This window comes from Staurois parvus, unplaced genomic scaffold, assembly GCF_062004578.1.
Source record: "Staurois parvus isolate SC_StPar_1 unplaced genomic scaffold, SC_StPar_1.0 ptg000018l, whole genome shotgun sequence".
NCBI classification, from domain to species: Eukaryota; Metazoa; Chordata; class Amphibia; order Anura; family Ranidae; genus Staurois; species Staurois parvus.
In genome coordinates this window covers 6,694,805-6,717,978 of record NW_028317814.1, presented here as the reverse complement: position 1 = coordinate 6,717,978, position 23,174 = coordinate 6,694,805, and the positions used below count along the sequence as shown (strand labels likewise).

The following is a 23,174-nucleotide window of genomic DNA, read 5'->3' as shown; positions in this document are numbered from 1 at the left end:
GCTCCAGCATCATCCAAACCAACTCCCCCCCCCCCCCACATTAATAGCTCATTTAAGAGAGGACACAGGCAGTGTAAACTTGGCTCTGAGGAAGAGGATCTGCCTCGAAACGCGTCAGCCATTTGGAGGACTACAGTCCCGCAATAGCCACCATCTAGGGAGATTGGACCATGCTGTCTTTTTTGTGTTGTGCCTTTGATTTTATTCTTTTGTGAGTATACTACTTTTTATTCACTCAATCTCATTTTTAGAAGGTAATGCACTAGGCCCATGCGCCCTCAGCTCCTTTGGATTTCCCTGGTTTGTTGAGGGCAGCAAGGTTGGAACTCATCATCCAGCTCTAGCGTTTCAGCATTCATTTGTGTTGGTAGCTCATTTATATTGAATAGACTGCTTTAATGTATTCCTTACATGCGAATGGGCCCTTAATGTTCTGTCGCCAAGTGTGACGAGCACAAAAAACAAAAAACACAGCTTTCAGGTCAAACTTGAAAAATGACAGCGAATTGGGTACCACGAGCAACACTGATACCTTCACGGTAAGGTCCAATGATGTTTTGCAGCAATTTTATTCTAGAGCTGTGCACGATGGAAAAATGTGTTTCTTTTAATTTTGAATTCGTTTAGTTAAGTTATTCATTTCATCATATTTGTTATTTTAGAATGGCCTGTTTTTGGAATTTGTTTCATATATTAATTTTTTTTCAAATCAATTTGAAATTGAAAATTCGAATTTTGGAAGATGGCTATATTTGTTATATTTTATTCTATTTTAATCTTTTTTCTATTCTATTCTTTTCAATTATTTTCTATTCCATTCTTTTATATTTTATTCTATTCTGTTCTTTTACTTTCTATTCTATTATTTACAGTTATATTTTATTCTATTCTGTTCTTTTACTTTCTATTCTATTCTTTACAGTTATATTTTATTCTATTCTGTTCTTTTACTTTCTATTCTGTTCTTTACGATTATATTTTATTCTATTCTTTTCTTTTTATTCTATTCTGTTCTATTCTATGCTTTTATATTCTATTTTATTATGTTTTATGTTATGCTATTATTTTCTCTTCTATTCTATTCCTTTATTTATAATTTTTTTTCTATTTTCTTTTTTTAAATTATTTTCTATTCTATTCTGTTTTATTCTTTTCTGTTTTATTCTATTCTATTCTATTCTATAAAGCAGCCGGAGTAGGAATCATCATCTTATTTCACTTTTATATCTTACTGTATTTACTGCAATATGTCTACTTTATTCTTTGTCCTCAGTAGCAGTCAGCATCTTGCTCCTCTCCACCACACAAAGGGACTTTGATGTCCTGCAGGAGGTACAGGGGGCATTCCTGGAGATAGTCACCAGTCTTTGACAAGCAACACTTCATACCATCCAAATTAATTCTTTTCACCATGTCAGTCACCCAGTTGGTGTTCAGCTCTCTGGTCCAATTACCTGCATGCGCTGCACTGTGGAGGTGCCACAGGTCTGTTACAGTCACACAGACAGGTCAGTACAAACTGGAAGAGGCCTGCATGTTCACATCTTCTATGGGGAGCATCCTTTTGGTATAAGGCAAGCTTGCTGTGTATGGGCAGCTCTGGCAGTTGCTCATTTCAGGTGCCCGGGTTATGTAGTCTTAGGCCAGATCCAGCACATTCACCTCCACTTCCCAATCCAAGCACCATTTCCAATACACAAGACACAAGTGACTCTGTATCATGGATCTCTTCCATGTGACCTTTTCTTAGCCAGTCAGTGAAAACGTTTATCACAGCCTTCCTGGGGAATCCGTCAGTGACCTAACATAACATGTTCATTAGGGTTCTGTAAAGAAAAGAAAAGTAATTTCATGGGCAGCACAGTGGCTAAATGGTTAGCACCTCCACCTGGCAGCACTAGGGTCATTGGTTCAAATCCCAATCATGGCACCACCTACATGGAGTTTGCATATTTTCCCTGTGCTTGCGTGGGTTTCCTCCGGGTACTCCGGTATCTTCCTACACTCCAAAGACATGCTGGTAGGTGAATTGGATCCTGTCTAAATTGTCCCTAATATGTGTATGTATGAATGTAAGTTAGGGACCTTAGATTGTACGCCCCTTGAGGGTTAGGGACTGATGTGGATCTACTATATATATGTAAAGCGCTGCGTAAATTGACGGCGCTATATACTGTAAGTACCAGAAATAAAAACATTATTCAAGAGTTTTCAGATAAGTAAATGGGTGCAGTTCATGAACAGAATATTGGGGGTGTACACGTTTTTTCAGTGTAGTCATTTTGGCAGAGGAGGAGGGTAGTGGAGGACATCGGAGACCAATATGAAGCCAGAGAGACTGAAGAATGCTCAGCAGTAGGAAGATGGAGGAGAACAGTCACCGACAATAGAACTGTTTTTGCTGGATTCACTGACAGTTTATTGTAACATAAAATATTCTTCATATTCCCACCAAGTCATTTATCAAAAAAAAACAAAAAATAAAAAACCTTCTTTTTCTGCAATTGTGGCAAACGCAGTGCTCGAAGCTTGCCGCTCAAAAGAAGCACCTTTTTGACAATCTTTGCGTATTGTGGTTTGCCGCAAGATTTATCACGCAACGATCATGGCAAAACCGCACCACATTTAGGTGGCATTGAAAATGAATGGCAGCCAAACAGGCGTTTTGCAATATTGTAGTGCAAGTTGGGATCGAGGGCTGAATCGCAGCGCCCAAGATCACAAATCGCCAGATGTAAATGGGGCCTGATAGCTAATCAGAGGTTATTGTCACAATAACGTGATCAGGAATGGCACCTCCTGATTTCTGATGGTTAGTACAAGAACCGGAGCTCTCTCAGAGAGCTTGCTGGGAATTGTAGTTCTTTAAAGTGGCTGTATTCCCAGTGAAGTGACTGGTTATACACAGAGATTTAAAAAATCCTCCTACATAAGTGGTACCTGTTTATCTGGAGTCTTCTCTACATTTGCCCAAAGTCCAGAATTTTAAAGCTTGTCTGAGCGATCAGAAAAAAGGGGGTGGACAGCAGAAATTACACAATGCAGAGCTTAGTAAGGCAAACTCTGAGAGCTGATTGAAGTGAAGGGACACAAGCCCCTTCACACAGCTCACAGCAACAGATCTGAGACTGTCAATCACAGACTGTGTGCTGGAGCTCCCTGCCATCACCTTTTTTCTCTTTGTGTCAGGAAAACTTGTGATTCATGCTGATAGCTGAGGACTGAAGCAGCGGACAGTAATGACACTTAGTGCTCTGGACTGAGACAAGTACACACTATAGAGGGATATGCTTTGTTCATGGTCCATATCTGAGTTTTACAACCACTCAGGGGCGGACTGACCATTTGGAAACTCGGGCACTGCCCGAGGGCCCGGGGTCAGTAGGGGGCCCCATGAGATGCCCCTGGTACCTTTATCATAGGCTTTTTTGAGTTTGGGCAAGGACACAGGGGCCCCATGATCCCCTATTGCCCGGGGGCCCAATGAGTTGTCAGTCCGACCCTGCAACCACTTTAACACATTCCTGCTGAGCATACGCAGATATACAGCTTCATGGAAATGAGTCTTTATACGTGCTGTCACATATACGCCCCACTTTGTTTCCTCTCTGTCTTTCTTTTCTCTCCTTGCACCAATGACAGTCCGGGCTAGTGGTTAATAAACCAACCCCAACATGTGCTGTGCTATACACTGTATTGTAGATACTGGCAGAACTACAATGGGTGAATCTACCAGCAGGTGGCGCTGGTATGTTTCTTGTTCCTGTCCATGCTGTTCTGTACACTGTTTGTCATTACTAATAAAGTTGGAATGTTGTCAGCGCAGAGTCTGCTGGGAGTCGTAGTTTTCCTTCTCTGGGTTCTTCCTGTGTTTGAGGAGAGGCTGTGCATGTGGTGAGTAGAAGCTGAGCCCTGCAGGGTGAGTGCAGAGAGGAGGATAAGGAGCTGGCCACCAGAGCACATGGCTGTGTTGAATGTATACGTCAGGGGTCTCTAAACTTCCTAAGCAAAGGGCCAGTTTATCGTCCTTCAGACTTTTTTTTTGGGGGGGGGGGCAGACTGTGCTCAGTGTAAGTGAACAATGTCCCATTTTGTTTCTCCATCGTTCGTGTCAGTAGGAGGAATATTGCCGGATTGCTGGTGTCAGTAGGAATGATAGTGCCCCGTCGTTGATGTCGGCGGCAGGTATTATGCCCCGTCGTTGATGTCGGCGGAATGTATTATGCCCCGTCGTTTATGTCGGCGGCATGTATTATGCCCCGTCGTTGATGTCGGCGGCATGTATTATGCCCCGTCGTTGATGTCGGCGGCATGTATTATGCCCCGTCGTTGATGTCGGCGGAATGTATTATGCCCCGTCGTTGATGTCGGCGGAATGTATTATGCCCCGTCGTTGATGTCGGCGGCGGGTATTATGCCCCGTCGTTGATGTCGGCGGCATGTATTATGCCCCGTCGTTGATGTCGGCGGCATGTATTATGCCCCGTCGTTGATGTCGGCGGCATGTATTATGCCCCGTCGTTGATGTCGGCGGCATGTATTGTGCCCCGTCGTTGATGTCGGCGGCGGGTATTGTGCCCCGTCGTTGATGTCGGCGGCGGGTATTGTGCCCCGTCGTTGGTGTCGGCGGCGGGTATTGTGCCCCGTCGTTGGTGTCGGCGGCGGGTATTGTGCCCCGTCGTTGGTGTCGGCGGCGGGTATTGTGCCCCGTCGTTGATGTCGGCGGCGGGTATTGTGCCCCGTCGTTGATGTCGGCGGCGGGTATTATGCCCCGTCGTTGGCGGCGGCGGGAATTCTGCCCCGTCGTTGATGACGGCGGCGGGAATTCTGCCCCGTCGTTGATGACGGCGGCGGGAATTCTGCCCCGTCGTTGATGACGGCGGCGGGAATTCTGCCCCGTCGTTGATGACGGCGGCGGGAATTCTGCCCCGTCGTTGATGACGGCGGCGGGAATTCTGCCCCGTCGTTGATGACGGCGGCGGGAATTCTGCCCCGTCTTCGATGACGGCGGCGGGAATTCTGCCCAGTCTTCGATGACGGCGACAGGAAAAATGCCTCATGGGCCAGATATAGGCAAGCAGAGGGCCACAGTTTGGAAACCACTGATATACAGGTGAAACTCGAAAAATTAGAATATCGTGCAAAAGTTCATTTATTTCAGTAATGCAACTTAAAAGGTGAAACTAATATATGAGACAAATCACGGCTTGAACTATCTTGCTTCTCATATATTAGTTTCACCTTTTAAGTTGCATTACTGAAATAAATGAACTTTTGCACGATATTCTAATTTTTCGAGTTTCACCTGTACATCATCCTCAGGAAGGTTCCCATCTCCAGCTCAGGCTGACTGAGGATCTCCTCCTGATTGCTGGGAGTTGTAGTTCAGTAAAGAGGACCCCCCCCCCAGTGAGGGACAGTGTACCCGTGTGTGCTGATCACTTCTCATAGGTCAGAGCCCAGGCAGGACAGCAGACTGTTATGTTCTATTAGTGGTGAGGTCTGTCTGCCATTTCCATACATTTTATATACTGTACTGGTATAGCAGGACCTGCACCATTCACATATAGAGATAAAGACCCCTGCGTTCATTTAAGGGCCCCAGGAGCGCACTGTACCCTTTATCCTTGGCTATAGGGCCTGTTCATATTGTAAAACGTCACCTCCGGGCCCTGGGGTCACTGTTGCCAGCCAGCATGGCCGGGGAAGAAGCTAATGGAACACAATCTGTGTTCTATTAGCTTTACTGGAGGACAGGTGAGAGATATGGGGCTCTTTAAGACCCCTGATGTCTCTTTAAAGAGGTCCTGTCACCAAAAAAATGCATCATATAGGGGACTTTTTGTTCTCTACCTGATTAAACAAAAGTTTAAAGGATAAGTTCACTTTTTAGAAAAAAATAACAAATGCACATTCTTTTGCAGGTAAAAAAATGTGCATTTATTATTTTTGTCTACAGGAGCCTGAAGAGCATTGCGCCAGCGATCAGTAGGATTGCCACCTCTTCCCTTTAAAACTGAATACATATTAATTACACAGGTTCTGTTGCTAATTTATTGCAGATAAGGCTCTAAGTGAGTTTAATTACCACCTTCATCAGCCTCAGAACCTGCGTAATTATTGTGTTCAGTTTTAAAGGGATGAGGTGGCAACCATAGGACACAGTGGTCACTGCACATGCCGCACTGCCAAAGTAGATCGCTGGTGCCATGCAGGTCTCCTGCAGACCTGTCAGATTGTCCATATGGGATGTATGAGTAAGCAGATATTCTAACAGGAAGCTTCAAAGAACTACTGCGGGGCTCCACAGCACTGTGGTAGTTCATTGAAAACTACAAGCCCACAGCCGCTAAGGCTGCTGGGACTTGCAGTTTATTCATTTACAGAAGTCTGTGAATGAGTGATGCGACTGTGGGGGCGGAGCCCCACACAGCCACACTGTTTTCAAATTTGACAGGTGGTATGGGGAGACTTCGCACCATACTATCTGTCAGAGGGAGAGGGTTGGAGCGGTGGCTGCAGCTATGGGTACATGTTACATGTTCCACCCTAAAAACGGGTGGAACATGTAACATTTTCCGAAAGGTGAACTTATCCTTTAACCCTAACCCTTATCCTAACCCTAACATGTGGCTTTGGACACATTAAGGTTCCTGCATTACTTTGCTGCTACTTGAGTGCCAGAGAGTGTAAATTCGTATCAAAGTCACATCAAAGGTAAACTTATCCTTTGATAAATTAATTTAAAGTTTAAAAAAAAAAAGTAAGGTCTCATGCACACAGGACATTTTTGCAGCCACTTTTAAGGGCGTCAGATTATATTTTTTTTTTCTTACTGCTTCCGAATGCTCCTGTTATCCTGTGTGTCCACTTTTAGTAGCGGGGGCGTTTATCAACAGGAGAAAAAACCCAGGGCCACTGCGTCCAGGAGCAGCAACAGAAAATGCTTGACTCATCTAAACTAGTGGTGCACCGAAATGAAGATTCTGGTACTGAAACCGAAAATTCAGGATTCACTTGGCCGGAAACTAAAACCGAAACAGACCGTTTTTCAAATTTTTTTTTTATTATTATTATTTAACCACTTGCCTACCAGGCACTTATACCCCCTTCCTTACCAGGCCAATTTTCAGCTTTCAGCGCTGCCGCACTTTGATTGACAATTGCGCGGTCATGCAACATTGTACCCATATGAAATTTTGATCATTTTTTTCTCACAAATAGAGCTTTCTTTTGGTGGTATTTAATCGCCACTGGGCGCTTTACTTTTTGCGCTATAAATTTAAAAAAGTGCAAAAAATTTGAAAAAAAAAAAAAGTTTATTTGTTTCTTTTATAAAATTTTTCAAACAGGTATTTTTTCTCCTTCACTGATTTGCGTTGATGAGGCGGCACTGATGGGCACTGATAGGCGGCACTGATGGGCACTGATAGGCAGCACTAAAGGGCACTGATAGGCAGTACTAATGAGGTGGCACGGATAGGCGGCACTGATAGACAGCACTAATTAGGGGTCACGGATAGGCGGCACTGATATGCAGCACTGATAGGCGGCACTGATAGGTGACACTGATGATGGGCACTGATAGACGGCACTGACTGGCATCACTTCTGGGCACTGACTGGCGGCACTGACTGGCACAACCCCTGGGCACTGACTGGCAGCACTGCTGGGCTGCACTGGTGGGTGGCACTGGTGGGTGGGCACAGGTGGGTGGCACTGGTGGGCACAGGTGGGTGGCATGGTGGGCAGAGGTGGGTGGCACTGGTGGGCACAGGTGGGTGGCACTGCTGGGCACATGTAGGTGGCACTGCAGAGTGGCACAGGTGGGGGCACTGCAGAGTGGCACAGGTGGGGGCACTGCTGGGCACAGGTGGGGGCACTGCTGGGCACGGGTGGGCGGAGCTAGTGGGCGCACTGCTGGGCGGAACTTGCGGGTGTCACTGCTGGGCACCGATCATCAGGGCACTGATCATCAGTGCCCTGATGATCGGTGCCGATCCCCGCTCTGACAACTGCCGGTTCTCGGCAGTACTTTCCTCACGATCTGACAGCGTGAGGAAAGTGCAGCCGAGAACCGGCACTTGCATTTCCCTGTGATCAGCATGTCATTGGACACCGCTGATCACGTGGTAAAAGGCCGGTGGGATCGGCCTTTCATCACATCACGTGATCAGCTGTGTCCGTAGGACACAGCGATCACGAAGATCGCCGGGTGCGCGCCCCCTGGGGCGCGCAGGAGAGCGCGTTCTGGGAGGACGTCATATGACGTCCACTCAGAACTGGCCGGCCGCGGTGAAGCCGTCATTCGGCTATGCGCGGTCGGCAAGAGGTTAAGCAAATAACATATGCTGGAATGTTATTGTTTCAGTTGAATAAATCTATTTAAATTGTTATTATTAAGGTAATGATTATTTTTCTCCTTCCTAAGTACAACAGAAAAGTTGTCCAAATATGAATGATTAACCTATTAAACTGGGGATAAAAAAACTAATATGAAAAGTTGTTATTCTAAAAATCTTCATCTACTTGCATATTAAAGTTATACCAGCAAGAATTAGTCTTTATGTAGAAAACTAGGATTTAAATCAAGCCTTACTGACTAGTGATTTAAATCGTGATTTAAATCAGTTTGATTTAAATCAAATCCACCCTGACCAAAATCTTGTTGAATCTATGCCACAAAAAATGAAGGCAGTTCTGAAGGCAAAAGGGGGTCCAGCCCATTACTAGCAAGGTGTACCTAATAAAGTGGCTGGTGAATGTATTTAGTACAGCACACTCGGGTGGCTCCAGCAGGATGTGAAATTAATATTGTTTCCATTTATTGTCATTGATAGAGTAAGTATGGAAGGACAGCCTGTGGTTACCACCAAGCAAGCTGAAGAGGTAATTAATGGGTGTACTACCCAAGTGGTCTGCTCTGCCTTCACAGATCATATTCTGGTTGTGGTGACACAGTACGGGAAGTTGGGCACACTGGTCTATGTGACTCCTAACTCAGTAACTGGAGACTTGGGCAATCCCACCCTTACCACCAAAGTCCTTCTAGGATGTGATGAGGTAAGCATGACATTTTGTATCATTTTATTCTGAAAGTATGAGGTATAGGCACAGTGGTTAGCACTTCTGCGTTGTAGTGCTGGGGTCCTCAGGTCAAATCTCGACCAGAACAGTATCTGCATCAAGTTTTCATGTTCTCCCTGTACTTGCTTGGGTCTCTCTGGGTACTCTGTTATCCTCCTAAACGTCTAACATGCTGTTAGGTTAAATGGCTGTTGTCTAAATTGGCCATAATATGTGTGTACAGGTCAAACAATCCCAGCTGTGGCCTCTTATGGCTGACCCTGGTAACACTCCCTTGAGTACACATCTCAGGCTTAAAGCCACAAATGAATTAGGGTTCCGAAGTTAGAAGTGCACCAAAGATCATAACACAACGATGGCATTAGAGAAGGGAACTTGAAGGTATATTTGTAATTTACAACCTTTTCATAAAACTTGTTGTTCTGCATAGTATGTGTATGGGCTATTGCACTCCAAGCAACAATCATCAGTTTAAAGATCAGTCCTTAAGTAATGGGCAGATGATACTACTCATAGCACTTGGTGCACCTCTGCATCCTCAACACCTTTCACTTCCTGCTGACATTACAGCTGGGCATTACTTTCTCTTTGGGATGCACGATTATCCCACCACTGCACTATCAATTTTTAGGTGGACTGACCTTCTGGCCTCAAATTATACTATAGAGAAGCAAGGCCTGGCTTGGATGTGGGACTCTGCAATCTGACTTTGCATATAGAACACAAGGTTTGGCACACCATGCCCCAAAGCAAAATGGGACCTGTTTATGGAAGACTGAACTTTTAAAGCAAATCTGTTATGTATAAAGTGAAGACACCTAAAGGTGCCTGAACATGCTTTCACCAGCCTCATATTCCTGCTGTTATGCATTCTGCCAACGCTCCCTACACAAAGCCAAGCCAATTATGGTGATGAAGCAATAGAAATGAGTGGGAGGGAGCAGGCAAGCTTCGACACTACCGGGAAGTAGTTCACTCATAGGTACCTGCACTGTATACCCTTGGGATTAATAAAGTATTCTAAATCAATTTTGTTTTTGTATCCTTAACCACTTTCCATCCGGCCCATGTATATAAACGGCCAGACGGGAGCAGTGCAGGGGCGGATGGCCATTTATAAACATCCTCCCTGCTTGTGCACTCCCTGGGACTGCGCAGCACCGCGATTCGGAGGACTCAGCAGAACACCGATCGTTGTACGGGACCTCTGTGTGAAGTCCCGTTCATGCGATCACTGATTGGCCAATCAGTGATCACATGAAGAGTAGTAAGCAAGATGCCACTTCTGACATCATTGCTTACTACGTCTGACATCTGTGAATGATCACAGAGGTCACATGGTACAATGCTATTCACAACAGCCTTGTACCATGTGACATGCTGTGACCAATCACAGCTCACACAGTATTTCTCGATGGCTGCAGGAATGCAGCCAGAGAGAAGGAGAAATTATTCCTTTTACAGCCTTTATGGGTGTAAAAGCAATCAGTGTAAAAAAAAAAAAAAAAAAATCTACATCACCCCCCACAAGTAGTGGTGACACTGTACTGCTAGGGTGACGGTATGAAAAAAAAAACAAAACATAAATAACAATATAAAATAAAAATGTAAAAATTTTAAAAAATTTATCAATTTTGATTATAAACTAATTTGGGTTATTTATTTTCACTAAAAAGATAACTGAATATATTTTGGCCAAGGTTTATGAAGAAAGAATATTTATTTGCAATATTTTATAAGAAAAACTTTTTTTTGAAATTTTTGGACTTTTTCATTTATATAGCAAAAAAAATAAGAATCCCAGTGGTGAATAAAGTTTTATCTGTATAAAAAAAAAAAGATAAAAAATTCATATGGGTACAGTGTTGCATGACTGCGCAATTGTCATTCAAAGTGTGATAGCACGGAAATCTGAAAATTGGCCTGGACAGGAAGGGGGTAAAAGTGTCCGGACTGGAAGTGGTTAATGTGTGCACCATGTTCTAATTCATCGTATTGTAGACCTTCTATTAAAATAATAGAACAGAACAAGATCTATGTGTGATGCAGTTCTTATGCCAGCACAGTAAGCAAAACGTGCTGCTGTTCTTTGTTTTTTGCCAGCCTAATGTAGCAAAATATCTCCCAGTACTATGTATACCTAAAATAATAAAAATAAGGCTACCAGATCTGGAGTATCCTGGAAACCTTACTAGATCCACAGTCATCTCCTTTACCCTCCTTACTACAGGGACTGCCATAGGCTAAATATCCACAACAATTGGGTTGATTTTCTAAAGGAAAATAGGCTGTTCACTTTGCAAGAGAATTTTCCTCAGAGCCTAGTAAATGTGGTGTCACTTGGCAACGAATGCCTGATCACGTGCAAGAAAAATAAATCCATTTTTGCTTGTACGTGATTGGATGATGGAGGTCAGCAGAGGCTCGCCTCATTCATTATGGTCTGAGGAAATTTCCCTTGCAAACTGAACCATCTATTTGCCATTAGGAAATCAACCCCAGTACGTTTTGGTCTATTGTAATCCTCATAGGGGGGAGAGTATAGAAGGTGACCATACAATAATCTCACCATCCACTAATGACTGACAGCTTAAATTCCAATGTGTTTTTGACAACACCACCGCTGAGGTATATATACTGTAAATGGGCATTTTTTTCCAGTGTCTTTAACCTCCAGGTGTTGTTTGCAGGCAGCCCATTAAAGACGATTTGGATGCAGTGGCTGCATGGACACATTAGGACAAGCGGCAAGTCTAGGAGGCTGAAACATTGCCCAGTTTGCGGTATATGGGCTTCAGTGCCCAAGTAAACAAGTTACTAAAACTGGCCTGTAAAGCAGTCAGTAAGTTTTGGTTAGGGATCCTCCCCACTGATGCAGTGCGATTTTCCTGCACCACGGGTGCAGCGCAAAGTACCCGTGGGTTTCGTAAGATTTATCTATGGTTTGCCATAGACTTCTATTGCATTGGGGAGTTTTGATGGGTTTTCTTAAAGCGGAGCTCCACCCAAAAGGGGAAGTTTTCAGGACTGGTCCCCCGCTCCCCATTAAGGATTGGCACCTTTTGGGGGGCAGGGGAACAGGTACCCGAATTTGACAGGTCCCACTTCCGGTCCGATCGCCTAGGCGATCGTTAACGGAAGGTGTCCTCCCTCCCTCTCTCCCTATAGTCTTTTGGGACATGTGACAGGTCCTAGAAGACTACAGGACCATTCACGAAGTGCAGCGCTACTCGAGCATGCGCATTGGGTACCCGGCTGTGAAGCCGCAAGCTATCACAGCCAGATGCCCACAGGGAAGATGCCGGCCTCCTGGAATACAGGACGGCCGGTGAAACGGGCTGCAGGGGACACACCACGGCACCGAGGGACAGGTAAGTGGCTGTTTTTTAAAAGTCAGCTACAGTTTTTGTAGCTGCTGACTTTTATTTTTTGATAGGTCGAGTGGAACTCATCTTTAAAATGCACCAAAATTACTGCATACAAGACTTTTGTTACGCTTTCAGAAAATGCCCCAAAACCTCCCAGTGCAATAGAAGTCTATGGCAAAGTTCAGGAAACCCGCAGGTACACTGCGCTGCACTCACAGTGCAGGAATACCACACTACGTCAGTGTGAAGGCAACCTTAGTGACGATAAACATGGAAGGTTCGAATGTGTCTGATGCACGAAGCAACTATTCACATCCACCTGACATTTTCCTATTAATGGTACGGAAATAGAAGTCCATCTGTGCAATTCAATTCCTTTTTATTAATAATTTTCTTTGTTTGTATTTCTCCAGCCTCTCGTTCATGTCTGCGCCAAGAATTTGGTTAGCTTTGTATCTCAAGAATCGAAGAACAAGCCAGTACTTCTAGGCATTGCACTAAAGGACCAAAGTCCGGATTGTATGACTGCACTGAAAGCCCTGATAAAGAGCTGTCAGGTTTGGTGATGGACTGAATACCTTTCTTAGGGTTCATTGCTGTAAATGATTGTTGAATACATTTAGAATGTGTACATTGGATGTTTCATTAACTTTGTATTACAAACATTTTATACATAAGCTTCACTGCTTAGGCTCTGATTTTTCTTTGTGTTATATGAGCAAGAAATGTGTTTTTATTCTGAACAGTTTGAACGCCCAACTAACAACCATACCTCTGGGACATTAAAACATTGTAGGAGATTTTGGGGTTGCAACCAACAACGGCCAGTATTCCATAAGTAATATTTGCTGTTTTACTTCATGAGACAATCAACCAAGATTTCTACGAGAAAGAGGATCTGATTTGAAAAAGAGGATCTGCATGTCATCAGCTGATTGACTCATTAAAGAAAAGAGCAAAGATTAATTGTGGCCACCTGGCCTCTTGTAGGTGCACCATGTGAGGAGGTCATATTCTCCCCCATACCGGCAAGGAATGTATATTATGTGGCAAAATGCTTTAGTAATAGTGATATGTGATAAAGGACATGAGAGAAACATGTTGGTTTTCATAGCTGTCCTCTTCTTCTGGAAATGCTAGTTGCCTGGCTGCCAAATATGCTGAGCCACCAATCTGGAACAAGTATGTATATTGGGTATTGAGTCTTTAATTGCTGGTGACTCTGCCAAGTAACTAGTATTTTTAGAAGGAGGTCAGCAGTAGCAGCCTCTATATTTACCTCATGGAAAAAGCCAAACGTAAACCTTCCCTACGAGTAGTGCAGGCTGCCATTGCCGACCTATTTCTTAAAATGCCATTTGCTTGGCTGTAATGCTGAAACTTTCTGTCTGGTCTGAGTCACAAACTGGAACAAGCATTCGTATAGGTGAGAAGTTACAAACCCTTATCTACATACTTTTTCTGGGTCAGTAACGTCAACCCAAAGCCAGAGGGTCAGTTTACAGCCTGGCAACTAGCATTTGTGGAATGAGAACTCGGCAATGACAGCCTCTTTGTCTCTTGCAGGAAACATTTCCTTTAAAGCAGAAATCTGAGGGAAAAAAATTCTCGTCTCGTGCAGTGGGGCTGTGCTGGCACTGCATGGGTCAAATGCTTGTCTTATTCTAAGGGGTGAGGACACTGAAGATATACTCACCTGACCCACTGATCCTTCCCACACATTTTGTAAATGGACTGTTCCTGACGGCAGAACACTCAAGGCGTGCTCCACAGACAGGAACAGTCCACAGCTGGACCGTGGGGGAGTGCAGTTTTCTGTAGGATTAGCGGGTCAGATGAGTATGAGCTTAGTCCTCACCCCTAGAAAAAACGAGCAGCCGATCCATGCAGTGGGGGCACAGACCCACTGCATGCTAATTTTTTTTGCATGCTTTAATGCCTATTTTAACCCAAGAACTAAAATGCAATATATTGCAGCTTAACAGTCCTGCAATGCGGTGGCTGCCTTGGGTTTTTTCAAGCGTTTTTTTTTTTTTTTTCACCTGGTGATCCTGCCAGTAACACACTTCCTGTCCTAGTTTGATAGCACTCACTCACTGTACTGTAAATAGGAAGAGGTATTGTGGACCACATCAAGACCGATGCAGGCTCTGAAAGGGGGAGGGGCCTGAGTATGGCGCCGTGAGCCTAAGGAGCTCCAGACGCCAAGGAAGAGGATCCGCTGCTGTCTTCTAAGAGGAATATCCCTCAGACCTTACCTTGTGGCCAGGCATCAGTCTCTTCTCCGGATCCGGATTGGAAGGTTGTGAGAGGGGAGGAGAGGTGTCGATTTCCCACCGCGGTGGAGCGGAGGTGCAGCGGTGGAAGGAGCCGGCAGGTGCCCAAGTGACAGGGTAGGAGGAATCCTGGGGAGGTCCCCCTGTAGTGCTGGGGATGGAACGCCGGGGCTGCCTGTGTGTAAGACAGGCTACAGAGTGACAGGTGAAGTCACTAATGAGTCACTGTAGAGTGATAGTTCTGGATATCCTGGAGGATAGGAGTGAGCCCTGTAGGTATCGAGTGGCTGTAGCTCTCTGCCTAGTGGTCCTGGAGAGGAGGGTTGTTCCCTGGAGATACAGGAGGAAATAAAGATTGTATTTTGGAAGATCCTTGAGGAATCGCTGTGTCCTGTGACTAGGAGGAAAAGACCTTGAAACACCTGATAAAGGGAATTGGAATTGACCGACTTCCCGATCAAAACATCCATCCACAAGGAGGCAGAGAGTTGTGCCAACAAGGACTGGGTGAGTTGGTTGCCGTGGACAACAGTTTAATACATATATCAATAGTGCCTGATTGTCGTTGTAGGAAATTGGACATTTGTGTCGGGTGTTCTCAGTAGGTCAAGTGTAAGCCAGAGAAGCAGGAAAACGTGACCATACCCTATTCCCTTGTGAACATATTTAAATCTGCATATATGATTCGGACTAACTTTCTCTATATTATGTGCAAATAATTCCATTTATCTTGAGGAACAGAGACACCAAAGGAGGAGGGGCCCTCAATCAAATAATAATTTGAGTACCATTAAGAGATATATGCCAATACAAGAAAAGAGCCCTGAGAGACAAGGTCCTGAGAATCAAAAGGAAACAAAGAGAAAGTCGGAGGGAGAACACACTAGAATGTCATTTGAAATGCAAGGTGGAGATCAACCAGATGAATCTATAATTAATGAGAGTATAATAGAACAAAGTACGAGGTATTGTACTCTATGTATGAAAGTGTTGCCATCCTAAGACCGGTCTACAGAACACCTCCTTCTCTGCTTATCTCCATAACATGGGTGGGGTATGTGTTTGCAGTTCATAGAGGTGTTAACACACTGCTTGAGATTAAAATTCAGAATACGTAGAACCGCATTGAATTTCTGGCAGGATCTACAGATATTTTTTGCACTTATTGAACAGAACAAAACACTTCCAGTGTTAAGTCATCCAAAGCCGAACGTCACCACTCCAGGCTGAAGCCTCTCCTCCACTGTGGATACTCCAAGTTCTGGCAAAAGATCCCAACCTCTCGTAATCCCAAAGGAGAATATATTACACAAGGCGCACACCGGAACATTCAATTCCTTTAAGCGCCTTCATTTGCCTGCATCAGACTGGCTGTACAGTAAAGGCCCATACACACGAACAGAAAACCGTACTAAAATACCACTTTCAAAGCAATCGTATGATTATCTGATCTGATAGCACACAGCTTCCGAGAACAGATCAAGACAGGTCTTCCGAAATTATCTGATGGGACAAGCACAAAAAATTTTCTTGTACAATACCAGATTGTATGAGTTCCATTTTAATCAGTTCAGTTTTTGACCGAAAAATACAATACATTACATCACGTCCAAATTTTTATTCTGTCATATGAATTTTTCGTAACTTTTGTAACCTCTTTATTTTCGATGAGCATGCAAGAAAAAAAAAATGACGATCATTTGTCCAATAATCTCATCGTGTGTACCAGGCCTAAGTCTGTGATCAATTTAATATACTTGGAATCTATTCACAGTGTATTTTGGGGTGAGTTCCATTGGGTTTTCATGTGTATTTCAGGGCAAAATAAGAAAAAAAACATATGCAGTACATCTGTGTCATACATGCACATCTCCTCATGTTGTATTTCTTTAAAGACCCTGTAAATACACAACAATACCCACTGACCTTCCTGCTGGGCCAGCAACACACAGCATTTCGGTGGCCTGAATGGTGTCAGCCCTGCCCATTGTGTTTTGCCAAACTACACAAAACTTTGCACTCTCCTCTTCTCTACAACATAAAGAGGAATTATTTTGTAGTCCACAATAAGGCCCCTTTCAGACGGGGCGGATCTGTCAGTATGATCCGCCTGCTCAGTGGGAGATCTCTCCGCTGAGCAGGCGGATGACAGGTCTCTGTCCGCTCTGCTACTGCAGAGCAGACACAGACATTGCCCGCTGATTTCAATGGGATGGTTAGATGGAAACGGACTGCCTGGATGGATGGGAAACAGATCCCCATCTGTCTGTTTTTGACGTACAGGATCGAATCGGATGCCGGCCAATCAGGTCCATTTGAAAAACGGAAAGATGTACGCCATCGGTCCGCTCGTGTTAAAGGGGCCTAAGAGCTAGGAGAGCTAATTTGACTCCTTGAGATAACACTGGAAGAGTGCACAGGACAGCTCTGAATTTCTGGCAGGATCAACAAGTATTTTCTTTGCACAAACAAATATACAGTTGAAAGTGTTTTGTTACATCTAACAAACTGAAAGGGAACAAATAAGAGAAGTTCATTGTTAGGGTTTATATACATGTTAAATAAGAAACTGCTACAATATAGAGTGATTGTACAAGACACACTGCTGATGAAAGACAGACCAATGAACTGTTTGCAGAATAAAGCAAATACTGCAGTCTATGACACTGTACCCTGGGTCAGAGAGAAGAACAAACAGATTGTAAAGCTTACTGCAGGAGAATGTGTTTTCCTAAGTGACAGCTGTGAGTAGAGGAGGTGACCATCAGCCTTGATGTATTGGCCTGTTCTCACTGACAGCTGGAGCTACTTACAGCCTGGCCTGGAAGACATCTGATTGATGGTTGTGGGAAAGTTACTCTAGTTCTACATATGAATTCAGCCATACATTGCGCTGCTGCTCATTACTTATATGACAGTGATACAAGATTTCGGCATTCTGCAACCACATCTGAATTCATTTGTGTTTGCACTTTTATATCTTACTGTTAGGAATTAAAGGCTTATTTGGGTATGGTCTGGGACCCAGCTGAGAAAATGTCACATTTTTGTATTTATTCAAGTATATCCAGCCCTAAGAACAGAACAAAAGCATTCAAAACTGATGGACTTTATCAGTATCCACAAACTTAAAACAGATATCAAAGCATCCAAAATGTATTTCAACAACACAAATAACAAAAAAAGAAATCCAAAACGTGTGCTTATACCCAAGAACAGAAATGTTACCAGTACTTGGATGTGGTGGCTGCATTTGTTTTAATTTTTGGTAGCTTTTGTTGTTTGTTTTCTGGTGATTCTGCCCTAGGGTGACAACACTCCCTCACTGTACTGTATCCTAGAAGCAGTGTTGTCACTCTAGGAAAGGAATATGGAACTCCCTCCCTTCTCTTCTTCTCCATAACCTAGAGGGAGATGTTTACTAGTCCACAGAGAAAACTGGGATCAATACTAACTGATAAAGAGCGCAGCACAACTGCTTAGATAATTTCTACTAGGAACAAAAAAAGCGCTTTTAAATGATGAGCTGCTGGCAAGGTTATCGTGACGCTTACATGTTCTGTAGCACTCTTTTTTTGTTTCTGTCTATGGGTATTTCCTCTCCCAATGCATTGTTCATAAAATACATTTTAATGTTAAAAAGTAATATATTGCATCTTGCCAGTCCTTAGATGTGGTGGCTGTTTTGTTTTTTCTCTTTTTTTCACCTGGTGACCTGAAAATCTCAACTGGTATTTTCTGTACTTGCTGATAATATTTTAGACTGAAAGAAAGTAACTACTACAGCAACCACATCTGAGGACTGTTAAGTTGAAAAGTGTTCTGTGCTTTCAGGGCTCATTCACACTTTTCAATTCCTGTGCAATAGGTTAAGACGTGTGTCCTGTCACGCGTTGTGTGTTCATTTAAAAAAGCCAATAAATATGAATGGTCTATGCACAAGAACAGAGCCTTGTGGCATACAAATTCCAGGGATTTCCTGCATCGAGGAGCTGTGGTGCTACATGCAGCCACCCAGAGAAGTGAATAGCTGTATGCAGCCGGCCGTCTTGTTACTACAGCTTCTATGATTAAAACATGATCTATGAATGGAGTGGGTGGACCTATCAATCATCCACCACTCCTCCATTCGTAGATCCTGTTTCATTAATAGAAGCTGTAGTTATGCTTCTATAAATGGAGCAGCTGGGTAGAAGGGGTGGGAATAGTCAGGCACTCTTGGGGGGATAAACTGTGTAAGAGTGTGTCTATGGAAATGTTTGACCATTCTTCCAGAAGCGCATTTGTGAGGTCAGGCACTGATGTCGGACGAAAAGGCCTGGCTCGTAGTTGAGGCTTGGGTTGAGGTCAGGACTCTGTGTAGGCCAGTCAAGTTCTTGCACCCTAAACTCGCTCATCCATGTCATTATAGACCTTGCTTTGTTCCCTGGTGCGCAGTCATGTTGGAACAGGAAGGGGCCATCCTCCAACTGTTTCCACAAAGTTGAGAGCATGAAATTGTCCAAAATGTCTTGGTATGCTGATGCCTTAAGAGTTCCCTTCACTGGAACTAAGGGGCCAAGTCCAAACCTTGAAAAAGAACCCCACACCATAATCCCCCCTCCACCAAACTTTACACTCGTTACAATGCAGTCAGGCAAGTACTGTTCTCCTGGCAACTGCCAAACCCCAACAAGTCTTTCGGATTGCCAAACAGAGAAGCATGATTCGAGAACATGTCTCCACTGCTGTAGAGTCCAGTGACGGCATGCTTTTCACCACTGCATCTGACGCTTTGCATTGCACTTGGTGATGTAAACCTTGAATGCAGCTGCTCGGCCATGGAAACCCATTCCATGAAGCTCTCTATGCACTGTTGCTGTGCTAATCTGAAGGCCACACGAAGTTTGGAGGTCTTTAGCTATTGACTCTGCAGACAGTTGGTGACTTCTGCGCACTGTGCACTTCAGCATGCTCTGACCCCACTCTCATTTTACGTGGCCTACCACTTGGTGGCTGAGTTGCTGCTGTTCCCAGTTGCTTCCACTTTGTTATAATACCACTAACAGTTGATGTGGAATATTTAGTAGCGAGGAAATTTCATGGATGGACTTATTGCACAGGTGGCAACCTATCACAGTACCTCACTTGAATTCGCTGAGCTCCTGAGATCGACCCATTCTTTCACAGATGTTTGTAGAAGCCGTCTGCTTGCCTAGGTGCTTGATTTTATACACCTGTGGCCATGGATGTGATTGAAACACCTGAATCCAATGTTTTGTAGAGGTGTCCCAATACTTTTGGCAATATAATGTATATAGATTCTTCTATTTTCCAAGGAGTTCCTTTGGAACCCCAAGGTCTGCACACCTGCTGCAGTCAACACCAGGGAGAAAGCAGCAGAAGGACAAACACCGCTTGCAGTAGAAATGAGACTCCCAAGGTGGGTGGGAACAGGGCCAGAAACAACGGGTAGAAGTGACTCAACCTGTGAACTTAATCTATAGCTAAATATCACTTTTATTGGTTCAAACTAGTAACCAAAACCCTCAGAGATGTGTGTACTCCCCCAACATTTTCTGTAAGCAGCCATTCTCAATCTTTTAACCCCAGATGAATCTTTGAAAAAATTTTCAGGTCTTAGGGATCACCTGAAAAATTAGTCCATCAAGATCATTGAGAATATGTTTCTTACACTTTTGCTTGTGTGGAAAGTGCCACTTACATTGGTGGTCAGTGGGAGGAATGTCTCCCTTACAGCTGTGTTTAGTGGGAAAAATTCCCCCTTTACAGCAGTGGTCAGAATATCACCCTTACCACCAGATGAAAAAAAATCATTAGTGTCATGCTATGGCTCTTCCAAACGGTGTTGGACCTGGAACTATGCAGGCAACTATAGGTGAGAGGTCAATTAGCCACAGCTCAAGGAACCACCAGCAACCTCTGAAGGAACCCTTGAGTTCCACAGGACCACACAATGGGTGCTGTAAGCTGAAGGACATCCTTGCTAAAAGCAGCAATTCAGAAAAAGGAAGAACATTATTATTTTCATTTGTTGTTGAGGTGTTTTGTTTTTTTTTAACGTTATTGCTGTTGAGCAAATTACAATTCCAGAAATTGTTTTGTAATTTTATTCTTCCAAAGATTACAAATGTATTCAACTGATCAATACCAATACATGGTGAATAAATCAGAAAATAACATTTTATTTGCTTCCAGACAATAACACCCATGTGTTTGTTTCTTGTCCATACAACAAATGACAGACGCAAGCCAAACAACGAATCAAATCAATGAAAATTACATCAGCAAAAAAGAGTAATGAACTGAAAGGAAAACTTCTCCAAGTAATGATGTAAAAACCTGGTGATTGGTGACAGCAATGTAGTATAAGTGACTTCCAGAAGAATATGTACAATTCAATAAAAATGTATTCGCCTTCTAGCAACCTATTTTATTAAAAACATTAATAAACTGTTCAAACATAAAACCTGTGCATTAAACTTGATTCAGAGGACACAGTACCTGCCAAAAGGCTTTAAAGTACAGCTGTCATGATCCTACAGGGGAAACAGTTTTTTAGAAACAAAATCCAGGAAGTCTGCCTCTGATCCTCTAGTACCCGTCTTGGAGGATTGGGATCCCCAAATCATGGGTCCTTTTTAATTGTAATTGTGACCTGAACCAAACCTAAGCCTGCCTGTTCTTTTTCTCTCTGTTGGCCTGACAGTACAGAACCATCTGGAAAGTGTGTTATGGTGCCCCCTGGTAGATTCACCCAAGGCTCATAGTGTAATTGGTCTTTACCAGAACTCTTGATGGTAGAGATAACTGGAAAGCTTAGTGATCTCGGTTTTCTTTGTTGCAACTGGCACTAGGTCATGTTCCTCAGGACTGCAACAGTAGGGGGTGACTGCAACAGAAAAGCTTTGGAGACTGTTTACAGGACTATAGACTAGAACATAGGTTAGGTAGAGATCTTGACAGGCGAGAGAGTAGTCAGTTCCTGGCGGAGGTTGAGATAGACAGAGTATTCAGGTCCAGACAGGTGTCAAGACAGACCAGAGAGTAGTCAGGTCCAGGCTGGGGTCATGGGAGGCAAGAGAGTAGTCAGGCCTTGGCAGGGGTCAAGGCAGGAGAGAGAGTAGTCAGGTCAAGGCAGGCAGCAGGTGAGAGAGTACTTGGGTCAATACGGTTCAGTGACAAACAGGGAACTGGCAGGTATGTATTTTAGCACTCAGGTAGCTGACAATAAGACTCAGCCTTAGCCTCTTCAAAGACTGGTGCTTAAATACCCTTCTGTCCAGAGGATACTCCCAGCATTCTTACTGGTAACTCTGGAAATTGTGGATGTCCTAGGAATTCTGGAAATCCCAGCAGGAATTTATCTGCAAGTACTGTAACAAAGTGCCTTAAAGTGAACCTGTCCTTTGTCTGTGCAGAGCAAAGCAACAGGTTCGTGTTACCATCACTCATGTGACAACACTGGTTCACTCACAAAGTACCAGTGTTGTCACATGCAGCGAGTCATATACTCCTCCCTACCCACGGGGCATTTGCATTATTGCTGGAGGTAGAACAAAGGATAGGCGAGTATGGGTTGCTTCGAATAGGGGTCATTAAAGTGAACCTGTTGGTTTGTCCTACGTGGCCACAGTATAGGTTTACTTAAAGACTCTTGCCACATGTTTCAGTTCAGTGAGAAGCACGCATAGCCTTAGCTCAAGTCACAATTCACATTTAGTCACTTCCCGACTGCCCTATAATAGAAATACTGTTACGGGCTGGCATGGGTGCGCAAATGTACATAATTATACATGATCTGGAATTTCCGGATAGGGGACGCGCACCCTACCCGCGCCGCCATTCGCGGCCGTCAATTACCGAGGATCTCCGATGGGGAGGAGAACTGTTTTGTTTACTAACAGTTCTCCTCCCTGTCAGCTTGGGCCCACTGCTGCTTACTGTGAAGCACATAGACACAACCCCATAGTAAAACACCCAGCACACAGTTACCCCTTTGATCGCCCCTCATGTTAACCCCTTTCTGCCCAGTGCCATTAGTACAGTGTCAGTGCTTTTTTTTTTTTTTTTTTTAGCACTGATCACTGTATTGGTGTCACTGGGGATGTCAATGACACCAAGCCAGTTCCCCACAGTGTCAGAATGTCCTGCAGTCCCACTATAAGTCGCTGAATGCCACCATTACTAGTAAAAATTAAAAAAATCCCGGTATACAGGTGAAACTCGAAAAATTAGAATATTGTGCAAAAGTTAATTTATTTCAGTAATGCAACTTAAAAGGTGAAACTAATATATGAGATAGACTCATTACATGCAAAGCAAGATAGTTCAAGCCGTGATTTGTCATAATTGTGATGATTATGGCTTACAGCTCATGAAAACCCCAAATCCACAATCTCAGAAAATTAGAATATTGTGAAAAGGTGCAATATTCTAGGCT

The 23,174-nt window shown here is 43.8% G+C and overlaps 1 protein-coding gene across 3 annotated transcripts; it reads left to right on the top strand.

The window, feature by feature from the left end:
* Window positions 1-3,828: 3,828 nt before the first annotated feature.
* PSMG3 (proteasome assembly chaperone 3) lies at window positions 3,829-21,200 on the top strand. 3 transcript variants are annotated; one of them, XM_089682346.1, is made up of 4 exons: window positions 3,829-3,894; window positions 8,841-9,063; window positions 12,869-13,012; window positions 20,977-21,200. In XM_089682346.1, exons 2-4 carry the CDS (start codon window positions 8,848-8,850, stop codon window positions 21,067-21,069), a joined length of 453 nt encoding a protein of 150 aa, XP_089538472.1. In that variant the 5' UTR covers window positions 3,829-3,894; window positions 8,841-8,847; the 3' UTR covers window positions 21,070-21,200. The 3 variants fall into 3 exon arrangements, with proteins under 3 accessions (XP_089538472.1, XP_089538481.1, XP_089538490.1); XM_089682355.1 differs by having other exon boundaries at window positions 20,930-21,200; XM_089682364.1 differs by lacking the exon at window positions 20,977-21,200 and having other exon boundaries at window positions 12,869-13,132.
* The last annotated feature ends 1,974 nt before the right edge of the window (window positions 21,201-23,174 follow it).

Excerpts from the sequence above, each read along its gene's own strand:
- PSMG3 (XM_089682346.1), top strand. The coding sequence starts at position 8,848 with ATGGAAGGACAGCCTGTGGTTACCACCAAGCAAGCTGAAGAGGTAATT. Across the intron at positions 9,064-12,868 it reads TCCTTCTAGGATGTGATGAG|CCTCTCGTTCATGTCTGCGC; the intron begins GTAAGCATGACA and ends GTATTTCTCCAG. Across the intron at positions 13,013-20,976 it reads CCCTGATAAAGAGCTGTCAG|ACGCAAGCCAAACAACGAAT; the intron begins GTTTGGTGATGG and ends AACAAATGACAG.